General features: G+C 42.2%; 1 protein-coding gene across 1 annotated transcript; it reads left to right on the top strand.

Annotated features, from left to right (window-relative positions):
* Nucleotides 1–14,747: 14,747 nt before the first annotated feature.
* Nucleotides 14,748–15,350, top strand: LOC127079571 (uncharacterized). The gene has a single exon (XM_051019955.1). The coding sequence runs from the start codon at nt 14,748–14,750 to the stop codon at nt 15,348–15,350; it is 603 nt and encodes a 200-aa protein (XP_050875912.1).
* The last annotated feature ends 2,347 nt before the right edge of the window (nt 15,351–17,697 follow it).

Here is a 17,697-nt window from a genome sequence, read left to right as displayed (position 1 = left end):
TTCCTTGTGAACTTTTGCTTTGCGTTGCTTAAGCAACTTGCATTGAGGTAGGTCCTCTTGACTTCATGTAGTCTGGAGACCCGGCTGTTACCGGGCCGGGCAAATAAATGTCTGAAGTCCTCCTTAAGAGGCAATGATTGTGGTTGTTTATTTTTAAGCCGAAGCAGGTGAAAGTCCTTTAAATAAGGCAATTGGTGGAAGGTAGGGACAAGCAACCTGTCCCCCACTATTCAGTGAGTCTTCTCCTTGCTCCCATTACATGGTTGTAGCATTGAGATCAAAAGCCCAAGATCTGTGCAGTGCACATTGTGTCAGAGTCATCGAGTATAGAAGGGTTCCCCTATTCTGGACCCATGCTCATTTGTCAGCTCTCCCTGGTTAGGGATAAGAGCTGTGAGGTCTGATCCTCACTTCATCCTTTCATCTGCTTCACCTTAGCCTCGTAATGGCAAGGTTAAGAGCAAAACCAGCCTGTACATACGACTTGCTTAGGCAGTCAAACCTGATTGATTGAGCCCCTTGTGTGGTTATAGTGCGTGCTATATGGATATCTGATTGACATGCTTGTTCGAGATGCCTGTTCTCATATGATGTATGATATGATTGTATGCTTGTGTGCTAGCTTCTTTCCTGGTTAGGATAGGCTTGTTTATGCAAGTAGGATAGAAAACCGAACTTAGGGTTAACGATGCATGACAACATTAGGCTCGAGTCTCAGCTCCCTAGTTGTGTGTCTTTCCCCGGTTTCTGGTTAGCAATTTAGTCCCTTTCAGCCGAACTACAGAGGCTCTGATTCTTGTTCCAGACAAGATATGTAGGCATAAGGTGCGACGCCTTATCGAGCCCGTTCCTCCTAACCCCACCTGCGTTCCCTGTGTGTGTGTGTGATGTTTAGCAACCTTTTCTTATTCTTAGAACGTGGATCCCTAGGAGTACCTAGGACGTGAGGGGTGCTAATACCTTCCCCTTGCGTAACCGACTCCCTTACCCTTTCTCTCTGGTCGCAAGACCATTTCCTTTCCAGGTTTCTCTGAGCGTTTCCTTTCCCTATCTTGGGATAAATAACGCGCAGTGGCGGCTCTGTGTGTTTTTATTTTTAGGCTCGCCGGTTGATTTTTCGCATGATGCGACAGCTGGGGACTCTGCTGGGGACTCTTGATGTAGACCTATGCCGGTCCATCGTCCCTAAGCGAGTCCTTCCTAGCGTTCTAGGATAGTTTAGGTTGCTTGTGTTGTTTATTTATTGCATTTATTATACTAACCCTTGTTTATATATTTGCATTAAATACTTGCATGCATCATTACTGTCATGCTGCCATCTTCCTCTGCAGGTGGTTCTGTTGTTTGGGGTGGGTGTTCTGAGTGGGGCTAAAACCCAGGCCCGAGTATACACCTAGGACTAGTGTGGTCTCATGTCGCCTCTTTCATGTTAAGTCAACATGTGCCTGGCGGCGTGATGTACCACAAGCCGGACGAGGCTCATTTGGTAGTGCTCATCTCTGTGGATATTCCGCTTTGTTTGAGTTACTCCATCTGAGTTGTTGACTCTGGTGACCGATCATTCCCGGATCTTTGGTTTAGACGATCTTAAGGGAGCTACAATGGCACACCCGAAAGGGCAAACCCATTGAGTATCTCCGCCCGATTGTCGAGACTATTATCCGCCTTAGGATGACCTGTTTAGAACTTACCTGTGAGGGGAGGGTGATCCGTTCAGATGGACTCAGATGGTGACTTTGCGTTCAGTGGATCCGAGTTTTATTTATAAGTCGGATTTATGGTCATTTATTACCGTGACGCCGGAGTGTTGTCCGTGATTTATCAGTGGGGATCCGTTTATTTCAGGATTCCCCGGGCCGAGTTATTTATCAGTGGGGATCCGTTTATTTCAGGATTCCCCGGGCCGATTCAGATGGTGGCGAGGGTTTGCTCAGAGCCTGGTGATGATGATGATGATGTATCTGTCTTCCGTTTATTTCGGAACCCTTGAGTTGGATTTGTGGTTACAGATTCCTCAGATGGTTGTGATCGGTTCAGAGATCAGGGCTGTAATTCAGAGCAACAAGTGATCAGATGACTTGGAGGATGGCCCAGTGCATTGCATACATCTGCATCATTCTCATTTTGCATTCATCTGCATCGAACCTACGTCTAGCCATATGGGGAATGTGATGGATTGAGAATCTGGTTGAGAGACATCTTGAATGTCAAAATGTTATTGGTGAAATATTATATGTCTCGATGAAGCCAGGATCAAAAGACAGAATCTTCCTCATATGGACAGACGTTGCATTCATGCATATTAACCTGTTTGCTGTTTTGCAGGTATCGGTCTAACCAGTGCGCACAACTTTTCTGCCCAGATACTCTCCCAGACTCAGCAAATCCAAACTGATGGATCCGTACAACGCCGACATTCTCGAGCTGAAAGAGAAGATGGGAGAGCTGATTCATGTCATGCAAGAGTTCGCCTTGGGGCAGAAAGTAATTGCCGAAAAGGTGGGGAGGATTGAAGACTGGCTGAAGATGGGGAACATGCAAGGTAACGCTTCGTCATCTGGACTGAAGAAATCCTTTGGTAACGACCAGCGCAAGGAGGAGGGTGGATCGAGTGCTGTATACGCCCAGAGAGGACATGGTAGGGGTCGTTACTACGAGCACACTGCTGCAGTAACCATCCCTGCTGGTAATCGGGCAGTCCGACAGCAACCTCAGACTAATCCCCAGAAGATACAGGGAGCTGGGAGTCAAGTGAAAGGAAAGGGGGTTGATCGCCATTTTGACAAGCCACCCATGCCATATGCTGCTCTGTTTAAAAAGTTGATGGATCTGGGGATGGTTCAGCCAAGGACGTTAGCTCCATTGAGAGCAGATCAGTGGCCACCAAACTATAATGAGAACGCCAGGTGTGAATTTCATTCTGGTACGCAGGGGCATGACATTGAGGGTTGTAGAGCCTTTAAGCATACTGTTCAAGACCTGCTGAAGTCCAAGGCCCTCCATTTTTCACTATTGACAGATGTTAATGCTAATCCCATACCGGCGCATGGTCAGGCGATGGGGAATGCAATTACTGAAGATTCAGATTACACCCGGGCAGTGGGTAAAGAAACTAACAGTGACTGGGGAATTGATCAGTGGATAAAATCGTGCGTGCCAGGGAGCTGGAAGGCCTAAAAGATCAACATTGTTACTCGTCTGGAAGAGTATTATTTCTTGTTTTCAGTTTATTTGCATGAAAGCCATACGTGTTGCCCGACACGTAATGGTCCATTGTAAGGGCCACCTCATGTTTAAATTTGCATTTCTGCATCATTAATAAATGGATGTTTTTCAGTCAAAAACGGTGTTCCCTGTTTTTCATTTATTTTTGCAGTTTAAAAACAAAATAAAAATGGCAATGTTTATTTTCTGTTTTTTCCTTTTGTTTTGTCTCGTCCCGACTTCAAAAAAAATTCTTCTCCGGATCTCATTGATAACAATTTGGTTACCTCTCATATGACTTCGACAATCCGAGCAATCATGCCGAAGAAGAAGACGAAGAAGATTGTGATCTGATGGGATTAGCCAGGTTGCTGAAACAAGAGGAGAAGGTGATTCAGCCGCACGAGGAGCGAATTGAGATTGTTATTACAAGCACCGAGGTCAGGAAGGAAATAGGAAAATGAGGCCGCTTCAGAGGCGAGTCGAGAGCAGAATGGTAGCCCTATTGAAGGGACAGGTGGATACCTTCGCCTGGTCATGTCAGGATATGCCAGGGTCGGATACCGATGACGTTGGGCACAAGCTACCATGGAAAGGAGACTGTCCTATAGAGAAGCAGAACGCCAATGCCTGTATCAGAGAGCCATGGTGACTTTGTTTCATGATATGATTCATCATGAAGTTGAATGCTATGCTATGACATGATAGCAAAGTCCCAAACAGGAGTGGGGCATCTGGTGGAGACAATTCAAACCGAGGTTGAATTCAGATAAGTGCACGTTCAGAGTGCGATCCGGTAAGATGTTGGGGTTCAGTGTCAGAGAGGAATCGAGGTTCCCGCTAAAAAAAAAAAAATGCCTGAACCGAGAAAAAGTAAAGAAAAAGAGGTTCGTGGTTTCTTAGAAAGAGTGAACTACCTGTCATGGTTCACATCTCATCTAACAGCCACGTGCGAACCCATGTTCAAGATGTTGAAAAAAAAAAAGAAAGATCAAACGGTCAGGTGAAATAATGATTGCCAAGGGGCATTGAAAAATAAAAGAATAAGTTGCAGGAACCTCTGATTCTGATGCCTCCTGTGGAAGCGACTGTTAATCTGGTACTTGACAGCCTTCGAGGGGTCTGCGAGGTGTATTGGGTCAGCATGACGAGTCTTGTCGAAAAGAGCATGCAATTTACCTTAGCAAAAAGTTTACCGACTGTGAAACAATACATTCACTGTTCGTGAAAACTTGCTGTACTTTGGCATAGGCTGCTCGCCGACTGAGACAGTTTATGCTGGTTCATACCACTTTGTGGATTTCCCAGATGGGTCCGATCAAGTATGGGTTTGAGAAGCCAGCATCGACCAGACGGGTTGCGGGAGAGCAAAAGAATGTTGACTGGTTTGTGACACTCTCAGAAAGCAATCAAGGGGTGTGTTGTCTGATTACATCTCTCTGCAACCTGTTGAGGTTATCAACCGATGAAGTTTGAGTTCCCTAATGAGGACATCTCGAGGTACTCAAATCGAAAGATTGAGAGTGACCGATCCCGGAGGAGGGGCCTGACCCTGAATCCGAACGGATTCTGATGTCTGATGGGGAGGTTAAGGTGAATAAGCTTTTGTTGCCCGGATAATGTCTGAGGGACCAACGTTAGTGGCTGAACACGAAGCTGGTATCTTGGGTACTGTACTTCGGTGCGTACATCTACTGGGGCAAACGCCTGTCTCGCTCGGAGAGCCTGATTGAGGAAAAGAGGCTAGCAGCCATCTGTCATGGACAGTTGTACCAGCAGCGAATGAAACGGGCTTTTGACAAGAAGGTGCGACCTCGGGTGTATCGCGTAGGTGATATGGTGCTGAAAAGGATCCTTCCTCCTCAAAACGATCGAAGGGGCAAATGGACACCGAATTATGAAGGTCCCTTCGTGGTCAAGAAGGTTTTCTCTGGCGGAGCCTTGTTGTTGACGACCATGGATGGCGAGGATTTTCCATCCCCTGTGAATGCGGACGCAGTTAAAAAATACTTCGTATGAAGAGACCCACTGGACGAAAAGAATAAAATAGTCCAGGCAAAAATGGGCATCCCGGCGAACCAAAATCAGAAAAAGGTTCGGGCAAAAATTAGGGATAAAAATGAAAACTGTACACCCGACAGGTCGAAAACCTGAAGAGGCGACTTGGGCAAAAAAGGGTATCCCGGTGGACTGAAAACCCGAAAGGGCGGTCCAGGCAAAAGAGGGATTGAAACGAACAACTGCGTCTGGCATGATCGTTTTTGCTTTGGTTAAAGCATCATGGATAATACCCGGTAGGGATCAGTCAGAAACGTCTTGTTCCGAAGGCAGAAAGCATGGAGAGTCTGAGGACATATGGGGTGTAACCGAGTTGGAACTTGATAAGGTCACGGGTTTCACATTGCCATTAGGATAGATTTTTCCTTTTGAGCGCAATTACCTCTTTTCAGGAATTGCTTCCTTTGTATTGCTCATTTGAGCCGCACACTTTTCCAATCAATAAAACGCACATTCAGTCAAATAATTTTGTTTTTGTTTTTCATTACCGCTTTGATTACAAAAACATCCAGAAATTTTTGATAAAGAATCTTGCATTTTAAGACATACAGGTTCCTTCCAATGCATGTTTATAAGATTGAAAGCTTGAAATCTTATTTGGAAGGTTGAGTGACCCAAGTGTTGAAATCTTGACACGCCTGGGGCACGGTTTTATCTAACGGTCTGTTTTGCAGGAACTGTTAGATATTTTCACTCACTTGCAGGTTGTGATGTGGAAGCTTTGTAACAAGATCCCCAGAGAGTTCGCTCAGGGACGAATGAAGGAAAAACGACGAAGTGACGTTGCGGCGCACGACGATCCTTGATGGTAATCAAGAAGACTCTTCAAAGTCGAAAGACTTGAAAGTGTGTAATTCCCCGCAGAGTCCGATCAGGGGCGAGTGTATGAAGAAAGGACGGAGAGACGACGAGACGTCCGACGACCTTTGGAATTAATCAAGAAGACTCTTCAAAGTCAGAAGATTGGAATTTCTGTATAAAACCCATGAGTACGTCTCTCGTCGAGCGCGGAGCGATTTGGAATACAAGATGATGGAGCAGAAAAGGTCCAGATGAGTCTGGAAATTCTCAAAAGTGGAAAGCTGATACGAGATTGGGAGGTGGATACCGTGGTTTGATGAGTCGACGGGTGTTCGGTGCCAACTTTTCTCATTTCCCAGCTAAGTCCCCGAGCAGGATCATAGGGCTAGCTCCCCAGCAGATTCCAGATCTGTGACTTCTCCAGCCGAGTCAGGATGGTTGTCCCCGGCGGGTTTACAATGGTGTTCCTCAGCAGCCAGACCTGAAGGTTGCTATTCCCCGAGTGGAGCGGGTTTTCAATGAAATATATCTCCAGCAGTCCCCCGAGTGGAGCGGGTCTTTTTCAAAGAAATATTTCTCCAGCAGTGTTCATCCTACCAGTGGATTGAACGAGTTCCCGTAGCGGACAGATATCTGCATCCCCAGCTGAGATGATTCTACCTGTGGATTGCATGGGTTGTTCCCAGCGGAGTAGTATGCGTTTCCCTAGCCGGGTCAGGATGGTTATCCCCAGCAGGTGATAGAGTGATGTTTCCCCAAATGAGTCTGGAGATTGCTATTCCCCTAGCAGAGTCTTTGTGAGTATTTCCCCAGTGAAGTCAACAGGTATCTGTGAGGGTTTTCCCAATGCAGAGTCAGGATTAATGTCCTCAGCAAGTCAAAGACTGTTGTATCCCCACCGAGTGTTGGTGGTTCCTATCCCCAGCAGTTTCCCGAGTGGATTGGGTGCAAAGGAGGTTCTTCCTCAGCAAGGGTTGCCTTTTTCCAGCAGCAGTGCTATTCCCCAGCAGGGTGGAGTTAGAGCAACGGCGAGTTCCTCAGCAGAGTGTCTCGTGCTTCCCAGCAGAATCCCTTGAGGGGGACATTTTTTATGCATTCATCATGTAAATAAGCATAGCATATTGCATAGAAAAAATAATAAATCGCGTAGCATTTCCATAATTATGGAGCATTACGCAGAGAAAGATCATGCATCATTGTTGCAAGCATAGAGCTAGTCTCAAGCCGTGGTTACCGTTTGAGAAGTGGTTGTGTCTGCCGAGCAAGGTGTTACTCCGAGGAGTCTAGCATCATGGTTTTAATCAAGGATATTCCCCAATAGTACGATACTGGAGGGAAATGTTTCCGTCGGGCAGAGATGGAAATGTTAGGCGATCAGCGCGATTCGAGCCGTGGTTACCGCTTGAGAAGTGGTTTTGGCCAGACAATGAAGGTGTTACTCCGAGGAGTTCAGCATCGTGATTGGATCAGAGAGGTACCCCAGTAGTGCGATACTGGAGGAGTTTTTCCGTCGGGCAGAGATGGAAAGGTTACGCGATCAGTGCGATTCAAGCCGTGGTTACCGCTTGAGGATTGGTTTTGCCGGACAGTGAAGACGCTACTCCGAGGAGTTTAGCATTGTGAGTTTGGAACAACAGTATTTCCCAGTCATCAGTAAGTGTCTGGTCGAGCTTTCTTTGGTGTCAGTAAACATCATCATTCGATGTCCAGTAAACGTCGAGTTATTTCCCAGTCATTGTTTAATGTCTGGTCGGTCATTGTTTGATGTCCTGTCAACATCATTGTTTGATGTCCTGTCAACATCATTGTTTGATGTCCTGTCAACATCCTTGTTTGATGTCCTGTCAACATCATTGTTCGATGTCCTGTCAACATCATTGTTTGATGTCCTGTCAACATCATTGTTCGATGTCCTGTCAACATCCTTGTTCGATGTCCTGTCAACATCCTTGTTTGATGTCCTGTCAACATCATTGTTTGATGTCCTGTCAACATCATTGTTCGATGTCCTGTCAACATCAGTTCGATGTCCTGTCAACATCCTTGTTTGATGTCCTGTCAACATCATTGTTCGATGTCCTGTCAACATCATGGTTCGATGTCCTGTAAACATCATTGTTCGATGTCCTGTCAACATCATTGTTCGATGTCCAGTAAACGTCGAGTTTTCTCCCAGTCATCAGTCAGTGTCTGGTTGAAAATGTTACTCTGAGGAGTGTGGTACCATGACGTCAGATCAGCAGTGTTCCCCAGTAGTGCGATATTGGAGGAAACGTTTCCGTCGGACAGAGATGGAAATGATATCAGAAGACGTTACGCGATCAGCGCGATTCCGGGGTTCAAATGGAGAAAAGGAAATGTGGATACATTTTCTGGAGATCGGGGTTCAATCAGAGAAGAGTATATGCTGAGGCATTTTCTGGGGTTCAAATGGAGATAGAGTTGAAGATTATATCCAGGATGAGGTCCTTGGGATTATCTTCTGTTCATGTGTCACCTTAGACTCGGGCTGAGGCCAATAGAGGTCGTTATAGGTGTCTTCCGAGGAAGAGTTACGCATGCTACCTTCTTTATGAAGGTTTACCCTCTGACATGTCGCCCTCAGAGTGGTTTGGTGTTATTTCCGATGTTGCCAGCGGAATTATCACGAGAGATTGGAGAAAAGGAAATGTGGATACATTTTCTGGAGACGGGGTTCAAATGGAGAAAAGGAAATGTGGATACCTTTTCTGGAGATGGGGTTCAAATGGAGAAAAGGAAGTGTTGCGGCATTTTCTGGAGAACGGGGTTCATATTGGCGATCGCGAGTCATCGTCAGGCGACTGGGGTTCAAGCTGGAGATCGGGGTTCATTATTTTGGCAAAAAAGGAGTGCTGAGGCATTTTCTGGGGTTCAAATGCAGAGGTCCGAGGATCGTTTGCGCAGAGAAAATTTCGGGGTTCAAGAAAATAAGAAAAAGAAGCAGAGAAACATTCGGGGTTCAAGAAAATGAAAAAAGAGATAAGAAAATTTCGGGGTCCAAGAAAAGCAGAGAAAAAAAGGGAGAGGATGATAATCCCGAGTGGATGTGTGGTGTTCAGACCATGGTTATCCCTGTGTTACCATTTATTTTGGGTATCCAGGTCGACGTTTCGAGATTGTTTCTTCGCCGATGCTGACAGGCGCTGTTAATTATTCATCCCATCAGAGTGCAAATTGTTCGTCTGTTCTTGGTATTCAATCACTCTTCATCCTGATCATCCGAAAGCCGAGGCTATTTCGTATCGACAGGTTCACAGTGGATTGAATAGGGGCAGCTGTAACACCTCAAAATTTGCCCTCCTCTCTTGGGACTAGCATTAACATATTTGCATTTCATTTTAGGGCATTAGGCATTGCATATTGCATATCATGTGGTTACATTGTGCAAGCCATACTCCCAAGTCTTGATCAGAAGATGAGGAAGTCAAGAGTGCAAGCCTAGGGTATTGACTGATCATGGGCCATCTGAGGATTGGGCTGTGAGATTAGGGTTTTGTGATTCTCAATGGATATTGGTCTTCACCTTGATTGCAATGATACATCATCATCATCATGGTTGGGTGTCATCAAGAGATTGAAGCTCATTCCTTGAGATTAGGGTTTTGACCACTGGTCAACCCTAATCAGTTGCATTGGGCCAATCAGGGCATAATCAGGAGATGGGGTTTATGATGGTTATGAGGTGCATTCTTTGATTATATTGAGCTAATTGAGGCTAGGGTTTCACCCTTGAGCCATTTCAGTTGGAGATTGGGGTTCAAATTGATCTATGCATTGCCAGATTCATCTGTCAGATGAAAAGTCAACTGTGGTCAACTGTACATGATCTGATGGATGTGGAGGTGGAAATGAGTTGAAGACACTTCATTCATGTTGGAACAAGTGTTATATGACATCTCAAAGCTTAAGAATGGAGAAAATCAAGTCAGGACAAAAACTGCCAAAAATAGAAAGTGACTTGTAGTTGAAGTTTCCAAAAATGGAAAGTTTTGGACCTCAAAGCCACGTGTCCAAGGAAGCTTCAAATGCAAAATTGTTCAACATGAAAGTTGTAGATCTTGTTCTCACCTTTCCAAAAAGTCCAAGAACTTGAAAATCCAATGTATGGTTTGGAAATTAGGGCTCAGTGAATTTCAAAAATGACCTGTAATCAGGAGGCCATAACTACCACATACTTTGTCCAAATTGCAAGTTCTTTATATGCACAAACTCCATTTGACATGTACTTTGAGGGTGCATCATTGGATTTGTTCAAAAATGGACAAGGCAAAAAGTCACTTTTCAACTGGACAGCTGAATTGGATCAGGGGCAAAATTGTCCAAATGTCAAAATAATTGGAATTTTTGAATGGGACTTTTTCCAACACCTCAGGAATGGCATTTTAAGTGTGTTTGAATATTCATTTCATGGCTAAGGCCTGTAAATTGGATTTTGGCTTGGAAAATGAAATGCTAAAATTGGACATCTTGCAAATACAAGGTGAAATTGAGAAATACTCCACCAATTGGAATGAAACAAGTTTCTACACATCACATATGTCATTTGGGGATTGCTTGAGCTGTCAAAACAGCTGGCACTAGCTGGCATGATGTATTTACCATTTTGCCCTTGTTTACAAAATTACCATTTCCATTAACATTCCATTTTGCTAATTAAGTGGATTAAGGCATGATTAAGCTACCATATATATTCTAAATCATCTCCTAATCATAACTGAATTCACAATCTCCAAGAACCAGATCTGAAACTTCCACATTCTCTCAAAACCCTCAAGAACACAAACTCCTTCAATCTCAAAATTCTTCATCATTCCTTAACCAATTCACACGATTTTTGTTGCATTCACTCATAATCATCATCTTGCGCATCTGTTTTGGGAGATTGAGAGGAATTAGGCGCTGAATCACGACTGTTCCAAAGCTCATCGTCAATGGCAAATGCAAATTGTGGATACTAGAAGCCGTGGCAATTGAAGCTAGCATCTCCTATCACCTTCTATATCCTTCTAGTGCAACTGTTTTGGAGAATTGGAGCTCAAAGCCGCGCGCATTACACTGCAACTTCCAGGTTTGAGTGAAAATCGACTCTCACCATTTGTTCAATAATTATGTGCGTTAGAAAGAGTGTTTCACGTAGGTCATGGATATGTGTTTGGTTTTGAGAATAGTGTACCATAGCCTGAGAAATCTGGAAATGAATTTATGAGCACAAACCCTAGATCGATCGATTCTTGAGTTTTAGGAATTGTTAGGTTGTTTGGAATGTATATTTGAGATCTACATGTTCATACGAGTTCAACGACTATAGCCATGTCCATTTTGGTGAACGTTTGATGTTCTTCGTGTTTTTCAATTTTCTGGAAAATTTCTTGGTGAGAACGATGCTGGAAAGTGCTTTGATCCAAAATTCTGTTTAAACATTTGAAAATTGCGTTTCCCGCTCCCGCCAATTATAATTACAAATATGCCACTGATATTTTAATTAATTATTAGAAATTGTTTAGGACATTAAAAAATTCATAAAAAATAGCCAAAAAATCCTAAAATTATGGAAATTTTTTCTATGGCTTTGTTGACTTGTGTAGGATTTTTTTGACCTATTGGTCAAAGTTGTGCTTGGTAAATATGTTATTTGACCTAGGGTTTTCTCATGTATGTCCATTTTTGATACATCTCACCAATTTGATCATGAAATTCTCATATTGTGAAATAAATTTGTGCCATTTTTGTGATGATTCCTGACTGGTTGATGTTCATTTATATGTAAATTTTGTGGATTTTTGATACCTGGCCTTTGAGTTATGATTTTTGGAACATAGGTGTGACAATTTGTGTCACACCTCTTGATGTCAACTTGTGGAATTTAATTGATTGACCTATACATGTTAGAATTGAATGAAATTTTGCATGGTGAATTGTTGACATGTTAGGATGCTTGGTGAATTTTTGTGGAATTTTATGTGGCATTTTCAAATTGATTGCTATTTTTCATTTCTGGTGATTGAATTTGCAAGTCCATGTGACCTAGGTTGGTAGAATGATTGAGAAATGCTCATGTTGTATTGTATGGCCATGAAATTTGATATGCATGAACTAGACACATGTTAGGACCTCCCTGTTTTGGTCTCATCCATTTCTTTTTTGTTTTCATTGAGTTATGAATTTTTGAAGTGGATGTATACATTGATGTTGTGATTTGGAGCCTATTATTGTGTCTGTTTTGTTGATTTTCATTGACATGGTTTCATTTGCCCAATTGAGCTCAAATTTGACATGGTAGACCTTGATTATCCCCTGTTTAGGTGTAATTAATTTGAGAATTTTTGGATGTGTTTTGATGTGGATTTGAATGCAATACTTCTGTTGGTATATTTGATGCTTCCTTTGAACCAATATGGATTGTTTTGTGCATGAATTGGATATGGTGGATGATATAAACATGAGACCAATGATGTTTGTTCTTGTTTGATGTTAATTTGATGTTGTTTGATGAATACCTTGCTGTTTTAGATTTTTTCTTGCTTTTGGACCCTAGGCTTGGCCTAGTGGTCTAGTTGCTAATGTTTGCTTGATGTTTCAGGATCAAACGCATAATGCACATGGAGAATGATCCAAATCAATTTTAATTGATGTTGTTGATGTTTGTACACTAACATAACATTGTTTTGTAGGTGGTAAAGCTTAGGCTTAAGCTTTGAGCTTGCCTTGTGTTGTGTATTGCTTTGTATAGTTTGATTGATTGAACACTTGCTGTTTGGTTTTGTCTGTCTGAGTACTAACTGTGTTGGATTGTTTCCAGGTACTTTAGTTGCTCAGTTCCTTGTGAACTTTTGCTTTGCGTTGCTTAAGCAACTTGCATTGAGGTAGGTCCTCTTGACTTCATGTAGTCTGGAGACCCGGCTGTTACCGGGCCGGGCAAATAAATGTCTGAAGTCCTCCTTAAGAGGCAATGATTGTGGTTGTTTATTTTTAAGCCCAAGCAGGTGAAAGTCCTTTAAATAAGGCAATTGGTGGAAGGTAGGGACAAGCAACCTGTCCCCCACTATTCAGTGAGTCTTCTCCTTGCTCCCATTACATGGTTGTAGCATTGAGATCAAAAGCCCAAGATCTGTGCAGTGCACATTGTGTCAGAGTCATCGAGTATAGAAGGGTTCCCCTATTCTGGACCCATGCTCATTTGTCAGCTCTCCCTGGTTAGGGATAAGAGCTGTGAGGTCTGATCCTCACTTCATCCTTTCATCTGCTTCACCTTAGCCTCGTAATGGCAAGGTTAAGAGCAAAACCAGCCTGTACATACGACTTGCTTAGGCAGTCAAACCTGATTGATTGAGCCCCTTGTGTGGTTATAGTGCGTGCTATATGGATATCTGATTGACATGCTTGTTCGAGATGCCTGTTCTCATATGATGTATGATATGATTGTATGCTTGTGTGCTAGCTTCTTTCCTGGTTAGGATAGGCTTGTTTATGCAAGTAGGATAGAAAACCGAACTTAGGGTTAACGATGCATGACAACATTAGGCTCGAGTCTCAGCTCCCTAGTTGTGTGTCTTTCCCCGGTTTCTGGTTAGCAATTTAGTCCCTTTCAGGGGAACTACATCGCCCTGATCCTCGTTCCAGACGAGGTATGTAGGCAGGTGATCGTGCGAGACCACTCCGGGCAACCTTTTTCTTTTTTGCGTGCGTTTACTTGTTATCTGATTATGTGTGTTTGGCTCGGATGCCGACGTAAGCCCAGTGATTGGCAGTCGGGCTCCACGTTTGCCGTGTTGATTGTGTGTTTTGGTTCGGATGCCGACATAATTCCATCCAGTGGTTGTCGGGCTCCATGTTTGCCACCCTTGTTTGTTCGTGTTGTTTTGTGTTGTTTGGCGTGCGTAAGCCGAACTACAGAGGCTCTGATTCTTGTTCCAGACAAGATATGTAGGCATAAGGTGCGACGCCTTATCGAGCCCGTTCCTCCTAACCCCACCTGCGTTCCCTGTGTGTGTGTGTGATGTTTAGCAACCTTTTCTTATTCTTAGAACGTGGATCCCTAGGAGTACCTAGGACGTGAGGGGTGCTAATACCTTCCCCTTGCGTAACCGACTCCCTTACCCTTTCTCTCTGGTCGCAAGACCATTTCCTTTCCAGGTTTCTCTGAGCGTTTCCTTTCCCTATCTTGGGATAAATAACGCGCAGTGGCGGCTCTGTGTGTTTTTATTTTTAGGCTCGCCGGTTGATTTTTCGCATGATGCGACAAGTAGCAACAACACGGGCCGTGTCCCTACACACGGGTGCCCGTGTAGATGCACTGTTTTAATCAACACGGCCGTGTGTGTACACACGGGTGCCCGTGTTGATCCCTGTTTTCTGCTTCGTCTTTTTCTCTGCTTGACCAACAACACGGCCGTGTGGTGGCACACGGGTGGCCGTGTTGACCTGCTGTTCTGTCATATTTTCGTCCTTCAGAGTGTCCCGAACTTCACCATTCTTGCTTTTGAACCTGGAACAATGACACTACCCAAACGAAGCATAAACGAGGTCTTTTTGACTTAAACTCGTAATCGAATGTAATGTAATACCAAACCAACAAAACTTGATACTTGACTCAAATGCAACTAAAAACAAACATAAATCTTACCAGAGTGATGAAAATACGTCGGATTAACGGCGGGAATTCAATGGAAATGGTGACCGATCAGACTTTCATTAAGAAAAAGTCAAAGAGAGAGATGGAAGTGAGGCAATTTAAAAAGTTCATGGAGATGCTCACGATGTTACAAGTAAATATTCCATTTTGTGATGCCCTGGAACAAATGCATGTCTATGCCAAATTCATGAAAGAGATTCTAAATGGTAAACACAAATTAAAGGATGATGAAAATGTTGCTTTAGTTGAGGAATATAGTGTCATCATTAAACATAAGCTACCATCCAAACTATCAAATCCAAATAGATTTACTATTCTTTGCTCTATAGGTTCATTAGAAATTGGTCAAGGACTGTGTGACTTAGGGGCGATCATCAATTTAATGCCATTGTATATAATGAAGAAATTAAATTATGGAGAGCCAAAACCTGCAAAAATGACTTTGACTTTGGTCGGCCGATCAGTCACATACCTCTACAGAGTACTGAAAGACGTGTTGGTAATGGTTGATGATTTACTTTTTCCCACTGATTTTGTCATCTTGGATATGCCAGAAGATTTCAAAATACCATTATTGTTAGGAAGACCTTTCCTTGCTACAGGAAGGGCTTTGATTGATGTAGAAAGAGGATAATTAATTCTCCCGTTTAATAAAGAGCTTGTAGTATTTAATGTGTTTGAAGCTATGAAACATGCTCATGAGGATTTGCAATGCTACCAAATCGATTTAATTGACAAATTGATAGACACTGTTTTGAAAGAAGCAGACCTTTCATCTCCAATTGAAAACGTTTTAGTTTATTCTATCGAAGAAACAGGTGAAGACGAAGATAATGTTGAGGTAAATTAGTTGGTACTACAATTGTAAGCAGCCCAGTTGGAGCAGGCTTATAAAAAAATTGAAATTAGAAGGAAGTAATAAGGAGAAACCCACAGATCCTGAACTCAAAGAGTTCCCTGAGCATTTAAAATATGTTTTCTTAAGTCAGGGAGATAGGCACCCCGCAATAATCAATAACTCATTATCAAAATTCGAAGAAGAAAAGTTGTTACGAGTGCTTAGAGAAAATAAATAAGCATTGGGAAGGAGAGTACCAGACCTGAAAGGGATTAGTCCAACATACTACATGCATAAAATCAAGCTTGATGAAGAATTCAAATCGGTCATACAACCTCAACGGCGATTAAATCCTACAGTGAAAGAAGTCGTAAGAGAAAAAGTCTTTAAATTGGTTGAGGCAAGTATGATTTATCCTATTTCTGATAGTTCTTGGGTAAGCCCAATACATGTAGTTCCAAAAAAGGGAGGCACCACTATTATACGTAATGAAAAAAATGAAATAGTCCCAACCCGTACTGTTACGTGATAGAGAATATGTATTGATTATCACAGGTTAAACCTCTCCACACGTAAATATTATTTTCCATTGCCATTTATGGATCAAATGCTTTAAAGACTAGTAGGATAAACATATTACTGTTTTCTGGATGGATACTCGGGTACAACCAAATTGCTATAGATCTCGCTGATTAGGATAAAACAGAATTCACGTGCCCATTTGGAGTTTTTACGTATCGAAGGATGCCTTTCATATTATGTAATGCGCCAACAACGTTCCAAAGGTGCATGCTTTCTATTATTTCTGACATGATTGAAAACTCAATAAAAGTATTTATGGATGATTTTTCTGTATTCGGCACATAGTTTGACTGTTGTCTTAAACGGTTAAATAATGTCCTAAAGAGATGTGTCAAGACAAACTTGATGTTAAATTGGGAAAATGTCATTTTACGGTAACTGAAGGCATTGTTCTCGGCCATAAAATCTCTACTAAAGGAATAGAAGTCGATCAAGCTAAAATTGAAGTGATAGAAAAAATTCCACCTCCCGAAAATGTTAAAGGAGTGAGGATTGTTCTAAGTTATATAGGTTTTTACACGTGATTTATTAAAGACTTTTTAAAATTTTCAAAACCCCTATGTAACCTGCTGATCAAATAAAATGACTTTAACTTTGATAAAGATTGCCTGCACTCTTTTTATGTCATAAAAAATAAATTGATAACTGCCCCGATCATTGTGTCACCAAATTGGGAGCTTCCTTTTGAAATTTTATGTGATGCCAGTGATTATGTTGTTGGCGCAGTACTTGGCCAACGACACGCAAACTTTTCCATGCAATTTACTATGCAAGCAAAGTTTTAAATGAAAATCAAGTTAACTACACCACCACTGAAAAATAATTGTTAGCAGTATTATTTGCTTTGGAAAAAAATTTCTCATCTTTAATAGGTCCAAAGGTTAATATTTATATAGATCATGCATCTTTGAGGTATCTATTTAATAAATGTGACTCAAAACCAAGATTACTATGATGGGTGCTTATGTTGCAAGAATTTGATTTGGAAACTAAAGATAAGAAAGAGGTAGAAAATGTTGTGGTAGATCTCCTTTCCAAGTTAGAGAATGTGGAAGTGACCAAAAATGAGCAAAGTATTACAGAGACATTCCCTGACGAGCAGCTAATGGCAATCAATGAAAGACCTTGGTTTGTGGACATGTCAAATTATAAGGCAACAAATGTGATACCTGAAAAATACACTTGGAAGAAAAGGAAACACTTCTATAAAGAAGAAAATATTTATTTGTGGAATGACCCATACTTGTTTAAAAGAAGCCTTGATGGTTTACTTCGCAAGTGTGTTGCAGGTAAAGAAACATACAACATTATGTGGCATTGTCATAGCTCGACATATAGAGGACACCATATTGGCGAGAGAACTGCATCAAAAATACTACATAGTGGGTTTTGGTGGCCTACTATATTTAATTATTATGAGTTATATGTGTTTACATGCCCCAAATGCAACATAACTGGTAACATCTCAAAATGAGACACGCTGCCTTTGAATATTATGCTTGAGGTAAAACTATTTGATTGTTAGGGAATCGATTTCATGAGTAAATTTACCCAATCAAAT

The sequence above is a fragment of the Lathyrus oleraceus genome, chromosome 5 (assembly GCF_024323335.1).
Source record: "Lathyrus oleraceus cultivar Zhongwan6 chromosome 5, CAAS_Psat_ZW6_1.0, whole genome shotgun sequence".
Lineage (NCBI taxonomy): Eukaryota > Viridiplantae > Streptophyta > Magnoliopsida > Fabales > Fabaceae > Lathyrus > Lathyrus oleraceus.
The sequence above is the reverse complement of the archived record's forward strand: the minus strand, read 5'-3'. Positions and strand labels throughout refer to the sequence as shown.

Excerpts from the sequence above, each read along its gene's own strand:
- LOC127079571 (XM_051019955.1), top strand. The coding sequence starts at position 14,748 with ATGGAAATGGTGACCGATCAGACTTTCATTAAGAAAAAGTCAAAGAGA.